The following is a 21,627-nucleotide window of genomic DNA, read 5'->3' as shown; positions in this document are numbered from 1 at the left end:
GGGTACTTTAGGGGGTATTCTGCTTCTATCCCTCAAAAAGTGTAGGGGTCACTGGTTAACACTGGTTGGGATGTGCTTAATTGTTGGTGATTTATTAATAAAGATAAATTCTTCTAGTGATTTGTTTTTTACTTGTATGTGTTTGGTATTTATTGGGGGTTCTATAAGTTTTGTGCAAAGTGTGTTAGAGCCTGAGCAAGGGAGGGTTGTAGGGCCATGTTTGTAAAGATGGTCATCCTTTTTTATATTTATTAATTTATGGCAAGTTGGATAGATTCCTTTCATGGTAATGATGATGGGAAGGATTGATATTTAAGGTATTTGTTTATTTAAGTCAGAAACTGAATTTTGCCTTAATATATGTAGCCTTTTCTTTAAAGTCATAATTTTATAACTCCTTATTATAATTTAAGAGTCTTATTATTGCCAAGTTTTGGTTTATGAATCTGATTTGATACTTCTGAGTTTTTGAATTTTGGATAATTATTTTGTACTCAGATATTAAATATTTGAATAATTTAAAATAAATCTTTATGGTTTAACTCGTGGTATTAATTGAATTTAAACACATGTAAAAAAAATTTAAAATTTGAACATTTTATAAAATGGGCTTAAAAATTTTATTGAGTCCCTATAAATTTAAATTAAAGCTTATAGTATTATCATGCACTCTATTCTTTACATTCTTATTTCTTTACGATGAACCAAATATGAATTCGATCATCACATATGTACAAACACCACAACAAAATTTATTTGATGATATCCTAAAAACAGGTCTAGTTAAACACATCTCTAGCGGTTTAACTATAGATGGGTTTAAATTTAATCTAAACAATAAACATTTTACTATACTAAGTGGCTCTATACATTATTTCCGTGTACATCCTCAATATTGGTTCGATAGACTTCTAAGATTAAAATCAGCTGGATTAAACACTGTATCTACGTAATTACTCAATTATGAAAGAATTTTTATATTTAATTTTTATTAGATATGTTCCATGGAATCTACACCAAACCTGTCCCAATTGCTCTCTAAATTTTGATGGAATTTTAAATATTAGGTATAAATTTATTATCTTGTAAATTTTCTTAAATCCTAACTTAAGCATCTAGATTTAAAAATGTGCCCATAATATTTTTTAGAAAAATATATACAATTTAATTTTAAAAATTTAAAACATACTTTTTTGCCTAATTTATAAATGGAAATAGTATAAAATTTTTTTTACTAATGCCTTGTCTGCAAATATTGATTTGTTTGATAATGGTGTTTTTAATGAAAGTTATATATTTTTTAAGTATATCTTATTATCAATAAATTAAGTATTAAAATTAATAAAGAAAAGACAACGAATTATTTACGAAGATACATTATAAAATTAAAAATATATTTTATTAATTTTTATGTATATATATTATATAAAAATGGAAGCAGCTAGCTACTGTTATCATTATTTTATTTTTTAAATGGATTGCTAAAGCAATAGCTACTGGAAAAAGTAGTATGCCACTTCAACAACACTGATGGGCATATACTTATTTTAGCCACTTAAACAACACTGATTTGCATATACTTATTTTACTAAAATTTAAAATATCCTTAATATTTATTGATACAATTTATATTGATTATACTCCTCAATATATAAGGGGATATAAACCTCTATAAGATTTGTAAATTAAAGTTTTATCAAAAAATTTATGTTAAAAAATGTCAGATTTATGAAAATAAAATTTATGGTGATCTAATTTGATTTAGATTGAGTGTTAGAGCCTCACCCATTGCCCTCATTAATTTTTTAATAAATGGTTTATATATATTGTTGATCTAGAATTGGAGTGCTCCACTTGACATTTCCAAAATTTTTAAGTTATAAATGGATAATAATTTATTTATTCCCAATACATATAAAAATACAAACTAGATTAAAAAATATTAATTTTTGCCAAAGTTATTGTCAAAATTGATCAATAACTTTTTCCTATATTTTATTTTAAACTTTAATTTTGATTTTCTCATTTTAAACATTCAAAATTTTTGTGCTAGAAGTGAATGATAACTTATTTATTCCCAATATATATATATATAAATAAAAATTATATTAAATAATATTAATATTTGCCAAAGTTATTGTCAAAATTTTCTATATTTTGTTTTAAACTTTAATGTTGATTTTCTCATTCTAAACATTTGCACAAGTGGAGCACTCCAATTCTAGACCGATGATATATATTGATATTTCTTAAAAATATTAACTTAGAAAATAATTTATTTATATTTAATTAAGACAATTATATATTTTTTTTCCTTCATACAAATCATTTTTTTTTCTTCTAATATTGATTTAAATAATCAGGAGATTTTTGATGACGGCTCAACAATTGGGATTGTTCGTGATCTTACGACCAGGTCCCTATATCTGCGCAGAATGGGATTTCGGTGGACTTCCTAGGTATGTTTTTTTTTACCTTCCCATTCATATATACTTATATTACAAAAAGTTTTTTTATTCACTTAAGAATGAATAATCTTTTTTTCAAAAAACATGTTTTTTTTTAAATCGTGTTTTTAATCGTTTTTTAAAATATCATTACTAACTCACTTATAAACACCCGAAATTCGCGGGTAAGTAAATTTAATAAGAATCCGAGATGTACTCTTACAACTTGCATATACTAAAAAAATGTATCGGGTGATACCACAGATATTGGGAATAATAATAATTTACATATTTTTTTAAAAAAAGCAAAGTTTTAATGTATACTGATGGAATCACGTGATCGAGTCCGATCTGGTATATATCACCCCCCCCCCTCCCGTTAAGCCACGTAACTAGTGTTGTTAAACGGCTAGATTCGAGCCGATTTTTAAAAACGGCTAACTCAATAATTTGTTCAGTATAATATTACTCGAGCCTAAAAATTTTACTCATAGATGACACAAAGGTCTAGACATCAATTAGCGTAATCTCGAGACTTGGCCAATATTTTTCCTGGCTTAAATATTGAGTTTACCGTTTTTAAAAATCGGCTCAAATTTAGCCGTTTAACAACATTAGTATGTGTGGCTTAGTCGATTCAGTACGTGTATTACAATTCAATGGTTCTTGGTTCGAATCCAATAAGGGTCATGTTTAGCCGTTTACAATACTACCATACGCTCCCCATAATTGTCAAATTTTTTTAAGTATATATAATAAGGATAAAATTACAAACTCTATTCATATTTTAAATAAAACCCATTTTTTAAAAAAAAAAATTTTAATGTAAAAAAGGAACACTTATTATCTGTCTTTTTATCTATATAACTTGATAAAATATTTCCTCATTTTTTTTCATGCAATTCCGAAGTAGGGTCTTAAATGGCATTAAATTAAAGCCAGCTCCTATTATTATTACCTTACAGATTCCACATTAATTTTTTTCATCCTCTATGTAAATTATTTTTTTTTTATAATACCTATGGTATCACCCGATACATTTTTAGTATCGGTGCTCATAGAAAAGGTGGTAAGAGTACATCCCTGATTCTTATCAAATTTACCTCCCCGCGAATTTATAGCTCTAAGTGACAATTGGGTGTTTATTAAGAGTTAGCTAAGCATATTTAAAAAAAAAATTTTTGAAAAAAAAACAATTTAAAAATACGTTTTTTTATTTTAAAAAAATCATGTAATTTCGAAGTAAGGAAATGACATTAATTAAAGCCAGCTCCTATTATTACCCTTATAGATGCCACATTACTTTTTTTTCTTCACATTAATAAAAAAAAAAATTTAATCTTTCAAAATCCCTCATATTTTATGCATAAATTTTAATATTTTTTTTTTAATTTTATTATTTTTTTGAATTGATGGTTTTTTATTATCTAATAAAAAATATAAAAAGAATAAAAGATAAATGGGAAGGTATAAAACGTAAAAAAAAAACTTAATAAAAATTTAAGGATTTCATTTTGTAAATAAAAATCAAAATTATTGTTTCTCATTTTCCCTGGAGGAGGTTTTTGATAACGTGTCAAAAAAAAGAGTTATACTGGCTTATCTAATTATATTCCCTAATAATCGATAAATCGTTACATTTATTTATTTACTTTCGCGAAAGTCGAAATAAACAATTTAAGAAAGGAAAAATTGTGTTCATATTGATCGTTACCAATATCTTAGTCATGTTTGGAAGTGGTGCCCTCAATTTCATTAGAATCATTGGGGAAAAAAATGAGACAGATATCAGGGGACCCTAAAGAAGGACTCTACTTTCGTCAGCAGATTTCCCTGGAATTCTGCAGGGTCCAATTTTTTAAGCATTCGACTCTTCTCTAGAATGATTTGTATCCCATTTTTATTAAATATTTTTTTTTTCTCAGTTCTTTTTTTTATATATATTTTTTTGTTAAATTATTTAGTGTATATATCCTATTTTAAAATAAATAAAATGATTTGACCGTTAAAAAACAAATAAAATGATTTGACCGTTAAAAAACAAATATATTATAAACATATATTTTCTCGAGATAAATTGGCTAAATTTTTTTTTAAATGACCTTGGTCGGTTTGGCTGATTAGGTATTACTTTACCTTAAAAATTATAAGATTTTAAAATCCCCTTCTTATCACGTACATGTGTATTGTGAATGAGGATTTGCGAAGCGGGGGAATTTTTTTTTCTGTTATACGCAAGCGATTGCCTGGAAGAAGAAGGAAAAAAAAACAATCAAATATTATTATTTACTTTTCTCTAGTTGTTGTTAATAATGTTGTTAAACGGCTAGTTTAACTCAATATTTTTGCCAGAAAAATATTGACTAAGCCTGGAAATTTCGATTCTATATGTCTAGACCTTTGCTCCTTCTATGAGCAAACTTTTCAGACTGGCTTAATTTTTTTCTGGATAAAAAACTGAGTCAGCCGTTTTACAATACTTTTCTCCTATAAATAATGTATATACAAAAAATTATTTAGCGATAATATAATTGATAGCATTTATTATTTAATATAGGATAGTATTTAGCAAGAAAAATTTGTAAATAATTTTCCCTTATTTTTTTTTGGCGAGTTATATATTAATTTTTTTTAAACTTTTTATTTTATTGACGGTAATAATATTTTTTTTTAAAAAAATAAAAATAAAATAAGTGGACAGTTTTAGAAAATATTTTGATATGTTTTAATAGTGTTGCTAACTCAGTATTTTAGCAAGAAAGATACTGAGCCTAAGTCTCCAGATTTCGATAATATATATCTAGACTCTAGACCTATGTTCTTTCTGTGAGAAAAATCTTCAGGCTTGCGTAATATTTTCCTGGGTGAAGTATTGAGTTAGCCCTTTATTAAAAATCGGCTCAAAACGAAGCATTTTAACAACACTATGTTTTAATTAATTTTTTTTTTTGAAGTTGTTGCGAAATAAGTGTTGTTTTGAAAACAGCGAACTCAATATTTTATCCCACCCAGAAAAATAATCACGTAAGCCCGAAGGGTTTTGTTCGTAGAAGGAACAAAGGTCTAGATAGACATTTATTATCGAAATCTCGGGGGGGCCTAGGAAATATATTTTTTTTCTGGCAAAAATATTGAGTTGGACATCTTTAAAAATCGGCTCATTTAACAACACTAGTTTCGAATATAATAAGAATGGGTAGGGGTTTGACATGGAATTGAATTGGCCGATACTATGCACTTTGTCCCTGTAAAGAAACGTAAAGTTTGGAACCCGAACTTGAAGACTTGTTAGATTTGACTACTCGTTCGAAATTCGCGCTACTGTGAAATAAGTGAAGAACTGAAACTATAGTTCTACTGCTCTCACACCACCAAAAAAAAAACTGAATTTGCATAGCTCTAAATTTTCCACCAGAGCTAAAATCTTTTTTTTTTCCTCTTCTTCTAAGATTCCAAACTAAACACATGTTTTTAAAAACCTTAAAAAAACGTGCCGGGAGAGTGAGGGGGGGGGGGAGTTGTCTTTAGCTCTATTATCTATTCTATTATACCTATATTTTTATTAACCCAGTTGGCTCTTGACGGATCCCGATATGAAGGTGAGATCTAACCATTCATCCCTTTACATAGAATCGGTCAAATTTTACCTAGCTTCCCTGCTGGAACAAATCCACGATCTGCAATTCCAGATGGATAAAGGCGGTTCCATCATAGCTTGGCAAATCGAGAACGAGCTCGCCAGTTATTATCCCGAGAATGGTGGACAGGTTTTTATATCATATAAATGAGAGAAAAAGGTTTTTATTTACTAAAAAATAAATAATGGAAAAAAAAAATGTATCTTTTTTGTATCTTATTTTTTTTATCGTTACATAATTTATATCTCTTTTTAACAAAAAAAAAAAATAACAGTTTAGCGAAAATTAGCAAACTTTTATAATGTTTATAATCCTCATTAAATTATTTTTGATCCCTCCTATTTCCTCCGCAGGACGGAACGGAGCTGATTCAGGCCCAAGCCTACGTGAAATATTTGGTGGAAACGCTCAGAAATTTTGGCGCCATCGAATTCATGTTCACCTCGGACGGGGATAAACTATTCAAAAATGGGCGGGTACGCGATTTAACCCACGGAACTGGACGTTTATAAAAAAAAATTTCTAATATATAAATATATATCGGAGGCATACAAGACTGTCAATCTTCCGGTCTAGACAGGTCTTCAAATAAATTTTGTTATCCTGCCAGGGCCATATTTTCTTCGGGTCCGGATTGTGGTTTTTTTTTGAAATTATATTGTTTTATCCTACTCTGATTTTTTTAAGAATATGTTCGTTCTAAACATTGACGTTTTGTTTAATATATAATACTAAAGGCAAACTAGATTGACGAATTAATTAATTAATATTGAATGCGTACATTCATAGGAGTCGGCTGTAAGACATCATTTTATGTTCCTCGCGTAAATTAATGATCTTTAATCGATTAAAGATTCTAAAATAGAATACAATTGTTTTTTAAAAATAATGTAAATGTCATTTGGTCATCGTGCCGATTATTGAATGGCGTCGACGGACTTCTATCATTAAATTTAGCTATTTTCTATGACTGAATTTTCTGAATAATTTTAAAAAGAGAACATCTAAATACAAAATACGTACATATAAATAAAAATTATGATGAATCGAGACACGCCATATTGATGTTTCCCGTAAAATTTTTTTTTAAAAAAAATTAGAAATGAAGGTCTGATTTTTAAAAAATAGAAGAAACCTTCATAAAATTTATTTAAGAGTAATCAAAATGGCGCGCCGCCATCTGATTTGTATTGATTGACATTTGAATGAACGAATCCTTAGTTCAGGAAATATTAGTCAATTGAATGCAACATCTAGATAATTTTGACTCGAGCCCTTTTTTTGTAATGATTGACATCTGATTGTCGTCCATAAGGCCTTTAGGATCTGACGAATAAAATTTACAAATGGCTACAAATCGATTATTCCCTAAAAGTTTTTTTTTACCCGATACTTCGAACATCGTTTTATAAGAATATCTTCGAATTAACTTTTGTAGGGAGCGATAGAAATTAGTTATAAAAACAGATTGGTATGGTTTAATTTTATTTTGAACCAGGTCCGAGTTATTAAAAAAAAATAAATACCATTTTAACTAACCGGGGTTGGTTGGCCCAGGTTTACATGCCTCCGATATATATATATATATATTAGTATACGTATAATTTGTATGATATTTTTTGGTATTAATACGATTACTTATTATATAAAGGACCATTTTTTGGGAGTTTTTTGCGCTTAAAAAAGGAAAAGTTTATTAAAATTTAAAGCACACCAAACCCTCTAAAGGAAAGAAAGATAGAAAGAAAGGAAACGAAAGAAAGAAAGAAAATTTTAACAAACTATATATTTTGCATATTTAAACATTCTTTTTAAAGTATTCGAAGCGGTCAATTTCCAACTCGATCCCATAAACGCGCTCAACGTAGTGAAACTTAGTCAACCCTTTAAACCCTTATTCGTGGCGGAATATTGGGGAGGATGGTTCGACCATTGGGGATCGCCCCATAAAACTTTTAAAACCGATGGTATAAATTTTATATCTTATTTTTATTACCGAATTTTTCTTAAAATCTAACTTGGCGAAAACTCGTGGTTCACACGTGACAGGGCGGCCATTTAACCACCGGATGATCGAGTTTATACGAAATCCTTTTTGATTTAAGAAAGAGGGATCAATTATATAATTTTAAACAATATTCACTGAACGCGATTGAACCCGGGTTTAAAAATTCGGGATTCGGATCGGGGTTTTTTCAAATTTTATAGACTGAATTCCGGATCCGGTTTTCTTCTCCGGGTTTGGGGTCGGTCCCAATCCCGGATTCTATGATCCTAACTAAAATTCATATCATTTCTAGTTTTTGTATATTTGTTTAAAAAAAAAATAGTTTTCACCCAAAACCTGGAATCCATAATACAACAAGGGGCATCTTTCAATATTTACATGTTTCATGGTGGAACCAACTTCGGCTTCAATAATGGCGCCAATGCCGAATCACCCGATAAATATCTCCCTACCACCACTTCATACGGTACGGTCTTACATATTCTTCATCATTTTTTTTGTTCCGTTTTTTTAATTTTAACGAATATTATTTTTTTATTTGAATAAAAAAAGGAAGAAAGGTAAGAGCTATTTTCCTATATCATAATTATTTATAATTGTTGCCTATTAGCTAGTGCCGTTAAACGTTACTACAAAAAAAACGCTTTACCTTTACTCGTTACCTCTAGAAAAAGGTAACGAATGGCGTTACTTTTCTTCAAAAAAGGTAACGACGTTACATTTGACGTTACTTTACAGCACTACCCACTACCATAAAAAAATGATGATTTTCCTCGTTAATTAACTCGTAGATTTATCCTCTTTTAAGATTACGTTATAGATTCCATTTATAATTTAATAGTATCATAGACCTGCAGAGGTACCAGTAACACGTCACGGCCTGACCTGTCCCCACCCGAGCTTCATATTTTCAGGCCCGGCACGTATTTTTTTTTTAAAAAAAAAGATTATATTTCTTTTTAATTTTATTATAGTTAATAGTGGCGATTTAAAATATTCGACCCGGTCCGGATATTTGTTTAAAATAAATTAAAATACGGCCCGACCTGTTTATCCGGGCTTCCTGGTCTCTGTAATATAACCCACTTTTTTTAAAAAACTATATAAAATATGTATTTTTCTGTTCATCCCCCATTTATTTTTTTATATATATATAAATATGATAAAATATCGGTTCGTTTAAAATATAGCAGTAGCGTAGCCGGAATTTTTTATCATAGTTTTTCCAACCCTTCTGGTTGATTTTAGTATATTGGTAAATTCAACTTAGAGATTTTTCGTTGTGAGCTTTTCTTTTAACTTTTATGGAAAAAATAAAGAAAAAGATTAGTCTAACAATTGGAAGCCCGTGCCAGGGCTAAAAGATTAAAACCTTTTTGGCCAACTTATTTTTCTTAAAATGCGATTTTTGAAAAATTACTAAATTCTGGCTTTTATCGATATTTGTTATCTAGTAGTATATTTTTATCGCGTCGATCATCGGCCCTTCCCCCCATTCTTTGCTTGTGAACACGCCACTTATAGGAGTGAGCTTAACATATTCATCATATCATATGTTCTTATCATTCTCCTATTTAATCTTGGCCAAAATCTATCACAAATAAAAACAAATCAATTGGATAAAATTAAATAATTTTCTTTCATTTTCTGCTTTCATTTATCTTTTTCTCCATTTGTCACCTTATTTTAATTTTTATAGAGAAAATATTTTATATATATTATTTAAACAAAATAGATTACGATGCGACCGTGAGTGAGAATGGTTTTCTTACCGAAAAATATTTTAAAATTAGGGAATTGATTCAAAATTATTCGAGCTTGTTGGGCGAATATTCTGGTGAGTTATATTATTTATCTTTCATTTCTTTTCTTTCATTCTTTTTTTCTTTCTTTCTTTTCTTTTTTACTTTCTTTTTTTCACTATCAACTGTTTATTATAAACATACGTTTTGTTATTAACATGCCTAGTTTTGAAAAAGTTGCCTCCGGTTCCGCCTAACATCCCCGCCGCGGAATACGGTAAATAAAACATTATATATTTTTTTGTTAAATTATGTTATTTTTTTTTATTCTCTCATGAATCATAATACAACATTGAGGGGAAAATGCATTTAAATCAGCTGATTTGATAGCCACTTTTTTTTAAAATATATCAGTTAATTACCCATTTTTTTAGCCCCTACTTGTTTATATGATTTCATCTTAATTTAATCACGTGCCGAAATAAATAAACGATTGAATAATGATTATTTTTAAAAATTATATTTAGGTAGAATTTATATTACGCATCACATGACTTTGGACACCATCATTGATAACATCAAAGTAAAATAGATTATGCTGAAATAACCTTATTTTTTTAAATCGATTAGTTAATGTTAGCGCTATTATGAATGATATATAAATGGAGGAGGATAAATTTATCTATAATATATATATACTAGTTAATTATAAAAATATTAAAATATAGGCGAAAATGAGATAAATTTGTGAATCACATATATTCTTAATTTCTGATTCATCTATGAATAAGGGATAAAAGTATGATGACTTGTCTTTCTTGGAGGGTAAAATGAAAAATAATATAACTAAGAGTACTAAAGCTCCCATTAGTCAGCATTGTTGAGTCCGTCAAATATGACGGGGAATGAGAATTTTCTGAGAATTTTCTCCTTACTCTTATGATAGTTTGTTACCTGTTATTTGAAAATAATATCCAATTTTTATTCTTTATAACCCCCTCTCATCTTCAGGTCAGGTCCAATGATTAAAACTATGTTTAAATGCTATGTTTTGAGGCAAAATATATTTAAAGCTTTTACTTGATACCCATATCAATATTATTTGTTAAAATATTACTGATCATCTATGCCTATTATTTAATATTGAAAAAATTCCCAAGCAAGGTCCAAGGCCATAATGATTTAAAATTTTCCCAACTCCAACCAAAGATTATAATGATTTTGGTAGTTGAGAACTTGGAATAAAATATTTTAAAAAATCATATTGAATTTAAAAATACAATCAAAATCAGATTTTATGGGACTTGATATAATTGTTTTAGGTCAATGTCTGATCCATAGTTAATAATAAAAAAATTCCCACGCGTTCAAGTTGATAATAATTTGAAAATTTTTTCCCAAGCGTAGCTCAATATAATTTATAAAAATATTTTCCAAGCCCAGCCCGACCCATTATAATTTTAAAAAATTTTTCTTAAACAGGTCCAATCGATAATAATTTTGAAATTTTTTTCAGTTGCTAATAAAAAAAAATTATTATAAAAATATTTTTAAAGCCTAACCCGACCCATTATAATTTTAAAAAAATTTTGTCAAACCCGGCTAATTGATAATAATTTTGAAATTGTTTTCCCAAGCCTGGAACTCCAATAAAAAAGATAAATATTGATAGATTTAAATTAATTTATCATAATATAGTTTTATATAAGATTAATTGTATTACAAAATTTACTATAGAAGGGGGATGACTGGAAAGAATGTTTGTCTATCGAATGTTAAAAAAAAAAAATTTTTAAGTTTTCTTTTCTAAAAAAATAATTTAACATTAGAGGTATATACTCCTTCGATTTATTTAAATTAAGATGATAGGAATGTTGATACCAAAAATAAAAATTAACATTGATTATACGAAAACGTTCATTTCTTGATTAAGGCGATAATATATATACTAGCTAATAACCCATCAAGAATGGCAGGGTTGAGGGGTAATTAGTTAGTTTGTGTAGGTACTAAATAGCTTTATATTAAAATTTAGAAGAAAAAGAGGTAAAATTGTTGCAATGTAACGTGAGCAAAAGGTTTTAGAAATACCAAAATTTAAATTTATGATAGGAATCATATTGTGTAAAATTTAAAATAGAGATGCTTCAAGATTTTTTAATTTTAAATATGGGCTAGACATTGGCCTCAAAATTTTGTTTTGCAGACACAGCTAGGTCTGATCAAAAAACCAAGTCCCATGCAACTTTCCCATAATTTTCATTTATTTTTATTGATAACAATGTCTTAAATTTAATTTTATATTCCATTTATTTTTATTGTAATGCAATAACATATTTAGAATAAAATTTAAATTGTGATAAAAATCATATTGGGTAAAATTTAAAATGAATATGCTTCAAATTTTTTTAATTATAAATATGGACCAGATATTGGCCTGAATTTTTTTAAATATGGCCAACCCATAATAATTTTGTAATTTTTTCCCAAGCCTGGAGATAGGTAAATCTCTGAAAACCATATTGTTTGGAAAATTTTTTCAAGCTCGCCAAGGACCATAATAATTTTGTTATTTGAGAACTTAAAATATATAGAAGTCATAATTCATTTAAAAATAAAATCAGAATATGAAAGTTGCATTGGCTTGGTTTTTTAATAAGATCTGGCGATTTCTGCAAAAAGGCATCAGCCAATGTCTAGCCTATATTTAAAATTAAAAAATTTTCAAGCAATTCTATTTTATATTTTACACAATATGATTTCTATCACAAATCTAAATTTTATTCTAAATATAAAATTAAATTTAAGACATTCAATAAAAATATATGGCAAAATTTTATGAAGTTGCATGGGACTTGGTTTTTTGATCAGGCCTGGCTATGTCTCCAAATATAAATTATCAAGCCAATGTCTAGCCCAATTTAAAAATTTTGAAGCATCTCTATTTTTAATTTTACCCTATCACAAATTTAAATTTTGATATTTCTAAACATGCTCACGGTATGCATTACAACAATTTTACCTCTTTTTCTCCTAAATTTTAATATTTATATAAAATTTATTAATAAAGTATATTTAGTACCATACACACAAACTAAATAATTACCCTTCAACCCCGTCAGCTAGTGGTAATAAACGGCTGAATTTTGAAAATATCAGCTATTAATTAATATATATATAAAATATTTTAAATTTAATTATATTCAAGTTGGTGCATGCTTAAAGCATACGCCTTTGAAACGGTAGGTTTGTGGTTCGACTTTCGTAGGGAGTAAAAAAAATAACATTACACTATATAGTCTCCTTAAATTTTAGATATATTAGGAAGATACGAAAACGATCATGTTTTGATTATGGAGATTATATATTTTAGATATATATATAAGGTATTGGAGATCCACCGGGTCCAAATATGCCCCGTAGAATTTTATATCAAGGTTTTCTTAGCTGGGCCCAGCCTTAAAGATATTTTATACGAATAGCCATACCCAGTAAGTTATATCTTAATTTCTTCATAAACATGCCAAACCGGAAAACCTTTTCAAAAATTTCTACAGGTAGACTCAGGTCGCATCCCAACTTTAAATATCTACGATACATGATAAAATATATTTATAAAAAAAACGATACAAAACCTGTAAAGACTCCTGTAAGTTCGGATCGGACCCTTTACATGGAAGAGATTATGCGTTACTTTTACTCTGCAGACTCCAGCTTTTCTAAAGCGAAGGCGCCCTCCGGGTTTGGATACGCGCTCTATCGGGCTAATCCCACCCCTGTCGACGCTACCTCGTTGGCCAAAGTCATCATTCATTCGCGCGTGCATGATAGGTTCTATTTTTTCTTTAAGGTTGTCATTATATACCCCCCCCCCCCATCAATCCAAAAATAAATTTATTTGCATTCAGTTCGATTTTTATCCGACAAAAGAACTAAACCATTTGGTTCCCAAACATGACTTGGCTTGAATACATGTGATTACTTTTTTTTGAAAAAATTCTATTTTAATTATTTACTTAATTACTGGGAATAAGAAATTTCGATTTACCAGTAAATATCGGTTCAACATAAATGTCAAGGTTAGCGTTGGTAAACGGTTTGTTTTGAGCCGATTTTTAAAAACGGCTGACTCAATATTTCTTTTCCCGGTCATGGGTTACTTTATTTGAATATTTACTGATATGAAATGTTGTCAAAATGTAGTAGCAAATAATTAATATTTTTAAAACGGTAAGATAAATAAAGGTGAAAAATGTAGAAAATAGAATTTACGGGAAAGGATAGGGGATAAAAAAAAGGAAGCTAGGAATAGGGAAGATTATTCATTGGAAGAGATGAAACTTAGATAGTTAGAGCGAATAATGGCGTTAGCAAGGAAAAATATTGCGCAAGTCTAAAAGAGATTTTGCTCATAGGTTGGTTGCACAAAGCTTTGAACATTTATTATAGTACGCGCAAATTGAGCGTTTCAAACCCTGCTTTGCAAGGGTAAATCATGCCTTACAAATGGACTCGTGCATTAGTGATAAAATTACCGCTTAGGCGTTAGCAACCATTTTAAAAAAACGCAAATAAGTTTGCTTTTTCATTACTTTTTTTAATTCTTGGCTTCGTAATATTATACAAAATGTAACATAAAATAACTTACTTGTATATCCTAAAAAAGGAATATTTAGAAAAATTAAAGAAAATAAGAAAGCAGACGATAATATAATTTTCAAAGACAAATCCTTTTTTAAGGCAACCTCAATTTAAACAAGGGATGCGTTACGTTTTTTTTAAATTAAAAATTACGGCAAAACGTAAACGCTTAATTTGTGTGCACTTAGCAGCCCCTTTAAGAATCCGCTCAAATCGAGCCGTTTGACAACGCTAGTCAAGGTTATTATAGGAAACCAGGGTTTGGAGAAGAAAAAAAAATTTTGAGCAAAGATCTTTATGATTGATGACTAAAAATTATGTAAATTTAAATCAAGGGGGGATGTTTACTGGAACGATCAGCTGATGGGTGTTCTGAGTGACGCGAATTTTACTGCTGTCAATGTCATGATCGAAGATTCGGTATATTGACCAAAAAAAATTAATTTTTTTTACCATTTTTAAAAATCCCATTTTATTGTTGGAAATAATTGATATTTTTTTAAATAATTAATGTAAGCTATTCGAGAACGCGTTCCGATAGCGGCGTTTAAAGCGAGGACCTATTTATTTATAACCCATAGAACCCGACGTATTTTAGAAAGGAGGCCGGTTTGCTCCTCTCAGAAAATCGGGATTCCGATTAAGTCCTTTCAGTATTGCCGTATTAAAATTTACGCAAAACCGAAGTTTTAAAATTCTCACAGCTTAATATGAATTTCATAAAGCCTTACTTAAAATCTTTCCCACCTGAAAGATCATATAATTTGAGCGATGGAAAATTGGTTCAATTTTTTTCCTCCCTAACACTCCTTTTTACGTCCCCTGCCCCGCCCCTTAATGAAGATACTGTTTGCTAGGGTAGTAAGGTTTTCAATTTTTCATATCGATTTTTTTCTCCTCAAATCTAGTTCTTTATTAAAAGTTTACTAAAAAGAAAATTTTTAATCATGTTGTGGATGGATGGATTCCAGAAATAAATAAATTATAACAACCAGTAAATTCTATTTAGTTTAGTATTCTGAATAACTTTGAGTAAAAACCCACTTTTTTTGAAAAATATATTTGAATTATTAAAACACTATTAAAAATAAACATACAATTTCAAAACTGTGTTCCCAAAAAGGAACTAGAACTATATCTAAAAGTTTAAATTTGAATTTTTCGTTATATATATATATATAATACTTTGAGTTCATTTGTTAAATTCCGAATTTTGATGCCAAGATTTTTTTTAAAAAAACTTATATGTTAATAGTCAAATAATGGCCGTTTCTTAATTCTTAAGTCCTTATTAAAAATAATAATCCTACATGTTGATACTTCCTTAAAACAATATTATCAAATTGTTAAAGTTTTATTTTATTAATTATATAAAAAAGAATAAAGCCAAATCATACAAATTGGATATTTTGGTCGAAAACATGGGGCGAGTTAACTTCAATTACTATTCTAACCCTATCCCCGACTACCTTAAACTTGACAATCAAAGAAAAGGTGTGTGTGTATGTATATATTATAGTTTTTTGACGTTATCGTTTATTTTCTAATATTAAATATATGTGATTTGGAAAGAAAGTAAGTATAAATACCTTGATTTACCGGTGACCTCCCTAGCTTGGGACGTATTGATATCTTAGCTAAATTAAATATTCACATTTAAAACAAAACACTTTGACCTTTAAAAATACAGTTTTCACATGTGCATAGTAACTAACACCGTGGGAATTTTTTTTTGGGGGGGGGGGAAAGCTTTCCAATTGATTTGACCCCGGAAATCCTAACGAGGGGTTTTATCCGACAGGTGATCTCTTTAGAGATTTGTCATTCTGAATTCCTAAGCATCTTCTCTTTCATTGGATGACTTCACATCTTTTTTATTTAATTTGGGAGGGTGGGGAATCAATGCACCAATCAAAAAGAGGGGCTCGAGTATTTTTTTGTTTGAAAAGTTTATATGTCACTCTTTCTTTTTTTCGGTCAAAAATTTTTTATACCGCGAACAGAACACAAATCCTCTCGAATAATTCGGTGATATGTATGAGTTTCCAAAAAGAATATTTAATTTCTAGACTAACTCGATGGGCATAGAAAATGTCTTCTTATGATTTTTTTTTCTTATATTGAATATCCCCCCAGGATTCAAAAAATCTACTCTTATATACTTTATCTAAACTCTTAAATAGCAACTAGCTAGAAAAAAAATGATGACTCTAATAACATGCTAGTTCACCAAGTTGAGCTCCAAACCTAAAACGAATAAAGGTAAATTGCCAATAACATAGCATTTAATGCCCAAAATGAATTTTAATGATCTTCCTTATAAAAGTTATTCATATTAATTACTCGAAGACCTACGATCTGTTACGCCTTAGATTCCCTAATCATCGCATGTAGGTCCCTTTCATCCCATTTTAACCGCGATATCGCCCGCGTATCATTGAAGGACATTTTTTTGTCACGAAATAAATAACAATATTTTTTTTACGTCAAATTGTTTATCTAATAATTATTATTTTTTTAAAAAAAAACAAGGTATATCGGGTAAGGTTTCTTTTCAAGGACGCGATATAGATAAGTGGATGACCTATCTTATCGATTTTAACGAGGAATGGATGGAAGGGTATTTTACTGTTGCCATTCCATATAATCTTAAATATTTATAATAGAGACCTGCAGGCCCTAAGCCCGGCCCGGGTACACGGGCCGAGCCGTATTATAATTTTTTTAATATACCCGGGCTGGGCCTGAAAATATAAAACCCGGGCCGGATCGAAATAATACCGGGTCGGACCGTGCAAATGGCACTTCTGTTCGTCTCTGATTTATAGAAAGGAAAGACAAACAGAGCGAAAGAAAGAGTGAAGGATTTTTTTTAGGGTACGATTTGAATGAAGTGAATTTAAGTGTTAAAAAAATCACTTTACGAAATGAAATTTTTACCATTCATTTTAAATGAAAAGACTTCCCAGAAATAAATTCAATAAGGTGAATCAGCAAACCGTTACTGTCCCGTCACTTTTCAAGGCGATTCTCGTGATCGATAATCTTCCTAAAGATACCTTTGTCGAATTCGAGGTTTTGTTTCTATTTTCAATTTATTTAAAATCTTATTTCTTTTTTGTGTGTTTGGGAAAAGCTTTTGATGATTACTAGGTTTAAGTTCCACCATTATAAACCAGATAATATTTTTATGAAATTATATTCTACTCGATATAACCAATTTTATTAATATCAAAAATTATGAATGAGCTAATAAATATTACTTTTTATTCTTAAAACAAAACAAAAATCCAATTTTGAATTGCCATCGGTTTAAGAATTTAAAGTGCTCCACTAGACATTTTCAAGATCTATGAGTTAGAAGTGGATAATAACTTATTTATTCCCAATTACATATATAAAAATAAAAATTTGATTAAAAAATATTAATTTTTTGCCAAAGTTGTAGTTTTGTCAAAATTGATCAATAAGCTTTTCCTATATTGGATTAACATTTGCGTAAGTGGAGCACTCCAAATCTAGGCCGACGAGTATTATTTTTAACCGTATATAAAAAAACATTTTGCAACCAAATTCAATACACATTTTGTATTATGTAGTTTCTTTCTTTCTTTCTTTCTTTCTTTCTTTCTTTCTTTCTTCCTTTTATAATACATTACTATATAATATATAATTAAAACTTCCTATATTATCGTTTAAAGGGTTGGCAAAAAGGTTGTATATTCGTGAATAATTTTAACATCGGTCGTTATTGGAATATTGGCCCTCAGAGAACTCTTTACATACCCTCCGCTTTGTTACGTGTTGGGGAAAATGAGGTAACTCTTTCCTTTTTTTCTTCTTCTTTACCTTTCCAATCTTTTATTCAAAATCTTAAAGCGCGATTAAACGTAAGCTTAACTAATAGTGTTGTAAAACGGCTCGTTTTGAGCCGATTTTTAAAAATGACTAACAAAGGTTTGGACATCTATACGCGAAATCTTGTGGCTTAGGCAATATTTTTCTGGCTAAAATATTGAGTAAGCCGTTTTTAAAAATCAGCTCAAAACGAGCCGTTTTACAACACTATTAATTAAAAAGAAAGAAAGAAAGAAAGAAAGAGAGAAAGAATCATATTATTTTTAAAATTTATGATATAAATAACTATAGTAAATTATTTTTCTTTTTATTAAGTGTTTAATCTTAAATAATTTAGGCAAAGTGAATCTTGGATTCTTTAATCACTCACATTTTTATTTTTTAAATTTTCATATATTTAAAATTAAAAACCTAATTTTTATCGCGGGTTTTCCCAATTTTTTTTTTTTTTAATTTTTTTAAAATTTGATAGAATTTTACCGTTGTAAAAAGCGGGGATATAAATTTAAAATTGTTTGGTTGGGCCTTTTTGAAACCACAGACTATCGAACCCGGTGAAATATGGGCCTGGGGCGGTTTCGACTTCTTTTAGAAAAATATGTTTTTCGACGAAGTACTTTTTATCAAATTTCCGCTAGAGTTTCAAATTTCAGAACTTCGAATTCGGGTCCCAGATCCCCACTAAAAAAGTAGTATTATTTTCTAAACGTAACCTATCATTTTAAATCTGCTAAAATAAGTTAGTTAATCATATTAATCTTCTTCTCCGTTTAATGGCGATTTCCAGGTTTACCCGATTGCCCAATTTCCCCCCTGATTTAATCATTAGGAAATTTAGTAGCAAGGTTTTTACAACCGGATGCCCTTCCTGACATCAACCTCTTTAGGTGGTTTTTACACCCCATCAAGAAGACGGTAAACCTATTCTAGACCCTGACCACAGGGAACCTTTTAGAAATCTATTAACCGCCAAAAGACGTTGCTACTCCCCCTCCACGATGAGGCTGAAGGTAGTATTTTTTTTTGGGGGGGGGGGGGAGTTTTAAGGATATTAATGACCAAATTATATTGCGTTTAAAAATTAAATTAATACTATAAATAAAATTAACAACAGATCCTAGTATGGGAGTTGGAACGCATTGGCCAGAGCTTGAATTTCGTTAATAATCCAGTTAGGGATATGATTTGAGATCCCCGGTGTCGATGCTTAGATTTTCTATCGAACTTATTTTTATTATAGCTAAATTTTTTGTCAAAAACTAATACACTTTCTATTTATTTATTTTTTACTAGAAAAAATTATATTTTTTTTTATAAATCAAAGTATTATCATGCCATTTAAAAAATTATTCTAATAACAAAAGTATTATATTAATGTTTAAAAAAAACGAATTATCTCTGACAATCCTTTTAGCATCAAAAAAACTACTTAGTATTTGTATTTATTATAATAAATATTATTTTTGTGATAGATAAATTTAATTATTATTTTTGTGATAGATAAATTTAATTATTATTTTCGATAATTAATTCTTACGAATTTTGTTTCTATATTTTTTTTTGTTTCAAGCGATAATTCTTCCTCCATCCCCCATTCCCCACATTCACAGTTAGCGGCAAATTGGCTACGAAGAATACAAGTAATACATCATATTTTGTAAACTTCGCCGCTAATTCGCGCGGACCGTTAATGTAGGGTGATAATAACCGGTTTTTCTTCCTTTCTTAATAACTATGTAATTTAAATTTTGAAAAAAGTTTTTAAAATGCAAATTTTATATTTTATTTATCAAAATGCACTTTTGTAATAACCGTATAATTATAGTTTATTTAAATTATTTGGATGAACTTAATGTTTACTATTTCATACCAATTTTTTTAAAAAATATATATTTATAATAACCAAAAGGTTTTGCCGTTCAAAAAAACTTTTAAATGATTTATACTTATATAATGATTATTTTGTCACTTAACGCATACAGCTTGCTCCGATAGAAAATATTTTACGCGCGTTTTATTCAAAATTTAGGAAATTATGTTTTTTTTTGGCGCTTCTAATATATTTTTTTGTATGTACATATTTTGCAATGTTTCATCTAATTCCTGTTATTAAATCATTCACCAAGGCAATCTTAATATATTTAGGGAAAAAATTTATTTGCAAGAACGAATGTATATTTTAAATTATAATATGTAAAATCAAAATGTTATTCTTTAAAAAAAATTAAATAAATTTTAGTTGATCTACAAAATTCGATCCTTAAAATATAAGAAAATTTTGACTCGACCCGCCAGTTCATCAAAGAAAATATTTTGATCACACCCGAAAATTCAAGGTATTTTTAATTTTTTCTTAAAAAAAAAATTTCTCAGCACAGACAAAATAAAATTTTTAATATTCTCGACTCAACACATTTATTCATTTTTTTTGTTATATGAGCATAATAAAAATGCGGTGTCTGTATCTAGATACTATTTTATTTTACGTTTTTTTTTAAATATTAAAAATAATATTTGAATTATAAATATTAAGTTTATTTTACAAAAAATGAAACAAGGCAAATTTAATTAATTTAGAAGATAATATTTTCTAAACATCTGAAAAGAAATCAAATAATTTAATAAGAGATTCTTTGGGGCACCCCTTTGGGTGATATTAAGTTTTGACACTCATCAAATTTTGAATGAATTTTTTAATAGCGGTATTTTAATAACTTAATGATTATCTCAGTATAAAGTTCTTAATTAAACATCACACCACTCGGCCGTCAAATGCAACGGTAAAAAGATTAGTGGCTAAAATATCTCTTCACAGATTTCGGAAAATGTTTTTAATGAAATCTACCAATTATTACTTATCATTTAATTATATTTTGTATATATGTATTATCAAAATTTAACAATTATTATTTAATCATATATTTAGTATGTAGGATGAGATATCTATTTGATAAATTTCTTTCTAGCTCACTTCAAAATTTGAATTTTAACATTAGAATCCTGAACTAGGCATTATTCAAATCTTAAAATTGTATCAATATATAAATTTGTAATTTTTTTATCAGCATCCCTTTTAAAAGTATCTTTTAGCATGTGTTACAAGAAATATTTTCAATCCCGACCCAACCAGCCTGAAAAAAAAATCTTCCACCCCCTAAATAAAATCAGAAAAATCCGACAGTTCAGTTAGTTGGATTTCACATATCTCTACTTCTGATGCTTGGTATCGGTAGACCCCAAGTAAAATACTAATGAAATGGGAACATATTAAGAAATAGGGTTTGTCGGAATAA

The 21,627-nt window shown here is 28.7% G+C and overlaps 1 protein-coding gene across 1 annotated transcript; it reads left to right on the top strand.

Annotated features, from left to right (window-relative positions):
* Positions 1–638: 638 nt before the first annotated feature.
* LOC135930549 (beta-galactosidase-1-like protein 2) lies at positions 639–20,510 on the top strand. Its single transcript, XM_065467362.1, has 17 exons — positions 639–949; positions 996–1,067; positions 2,364–2,459; positions 6,019–6,214; positions 6,439–6,589; positions 7,903–8,052; positions 8,416–8,559; positions 9,829–9,930; positions 10,062–10,112; positions 10,363–10,418; positions 13,479–13,666; positions 14,812–14,896; positions 15,856–15,970; positions 17,009–17,096; positions 17,437–17,551; positions 18,178–18,294; positions 19,449–20,510. Exons 1-17 carry the CDS (start codon positions 711–713, stop codon positions 19,521–19,523), a joined length of 2,040 nt encoding a protein of 679 aa, XP_065323434.1. The 5' UTR covers positions 639–710; the 3' UTR covers positions 19,524–20,510.
* The last annotated feature ends 1,117 nt before the right edge of the window (positions 20,511–21,627 follow it).

This window comes from Gordionus sp. m RMFG-2023, chromosome 5 (assembly GCF_954871325.1).
Source record: "Gordionus sp. m RMFG-2023 chromosome 5, tfGorSpeb1-WG-v2, whole genome shotgun sequence".
Lineage (NCBI taxonomy): Eukaryota > Metazoa > Nematomorpha > Gordioida > Chordodea > Parachordodidae > Gordionus > Gordionus sp. m RMFG-2023.
Note: the sequence above shows the minus strand (reverse complement) of the source record. Positions and strands in the feature narration are given on the sequence as shown.

Bases quoted from the DNA above. Each gene is read 5' to 3' on its own strand.
- LOC135930549 (XM_065467362.1), top strand. From the start codon at position 711: ATGAATTCGATCATCACATATGTACAAACACCACAACAAAATTTATTT. The intron at 9,931-10,061 runs GTGAGTTATATT...TAACATGCCTAG, and splicing joins CTTGTTGGGCGAATATTCTG to TTTTGAAAAAGTTGCCTCCG. The intron at 17,097-17,436 runs GTATTTTACTGT...TTAAATGAAAAG, and splicing joins AACGAGGAATGGATGGAAGG to ACTTCCCAGAAATAAATTCA.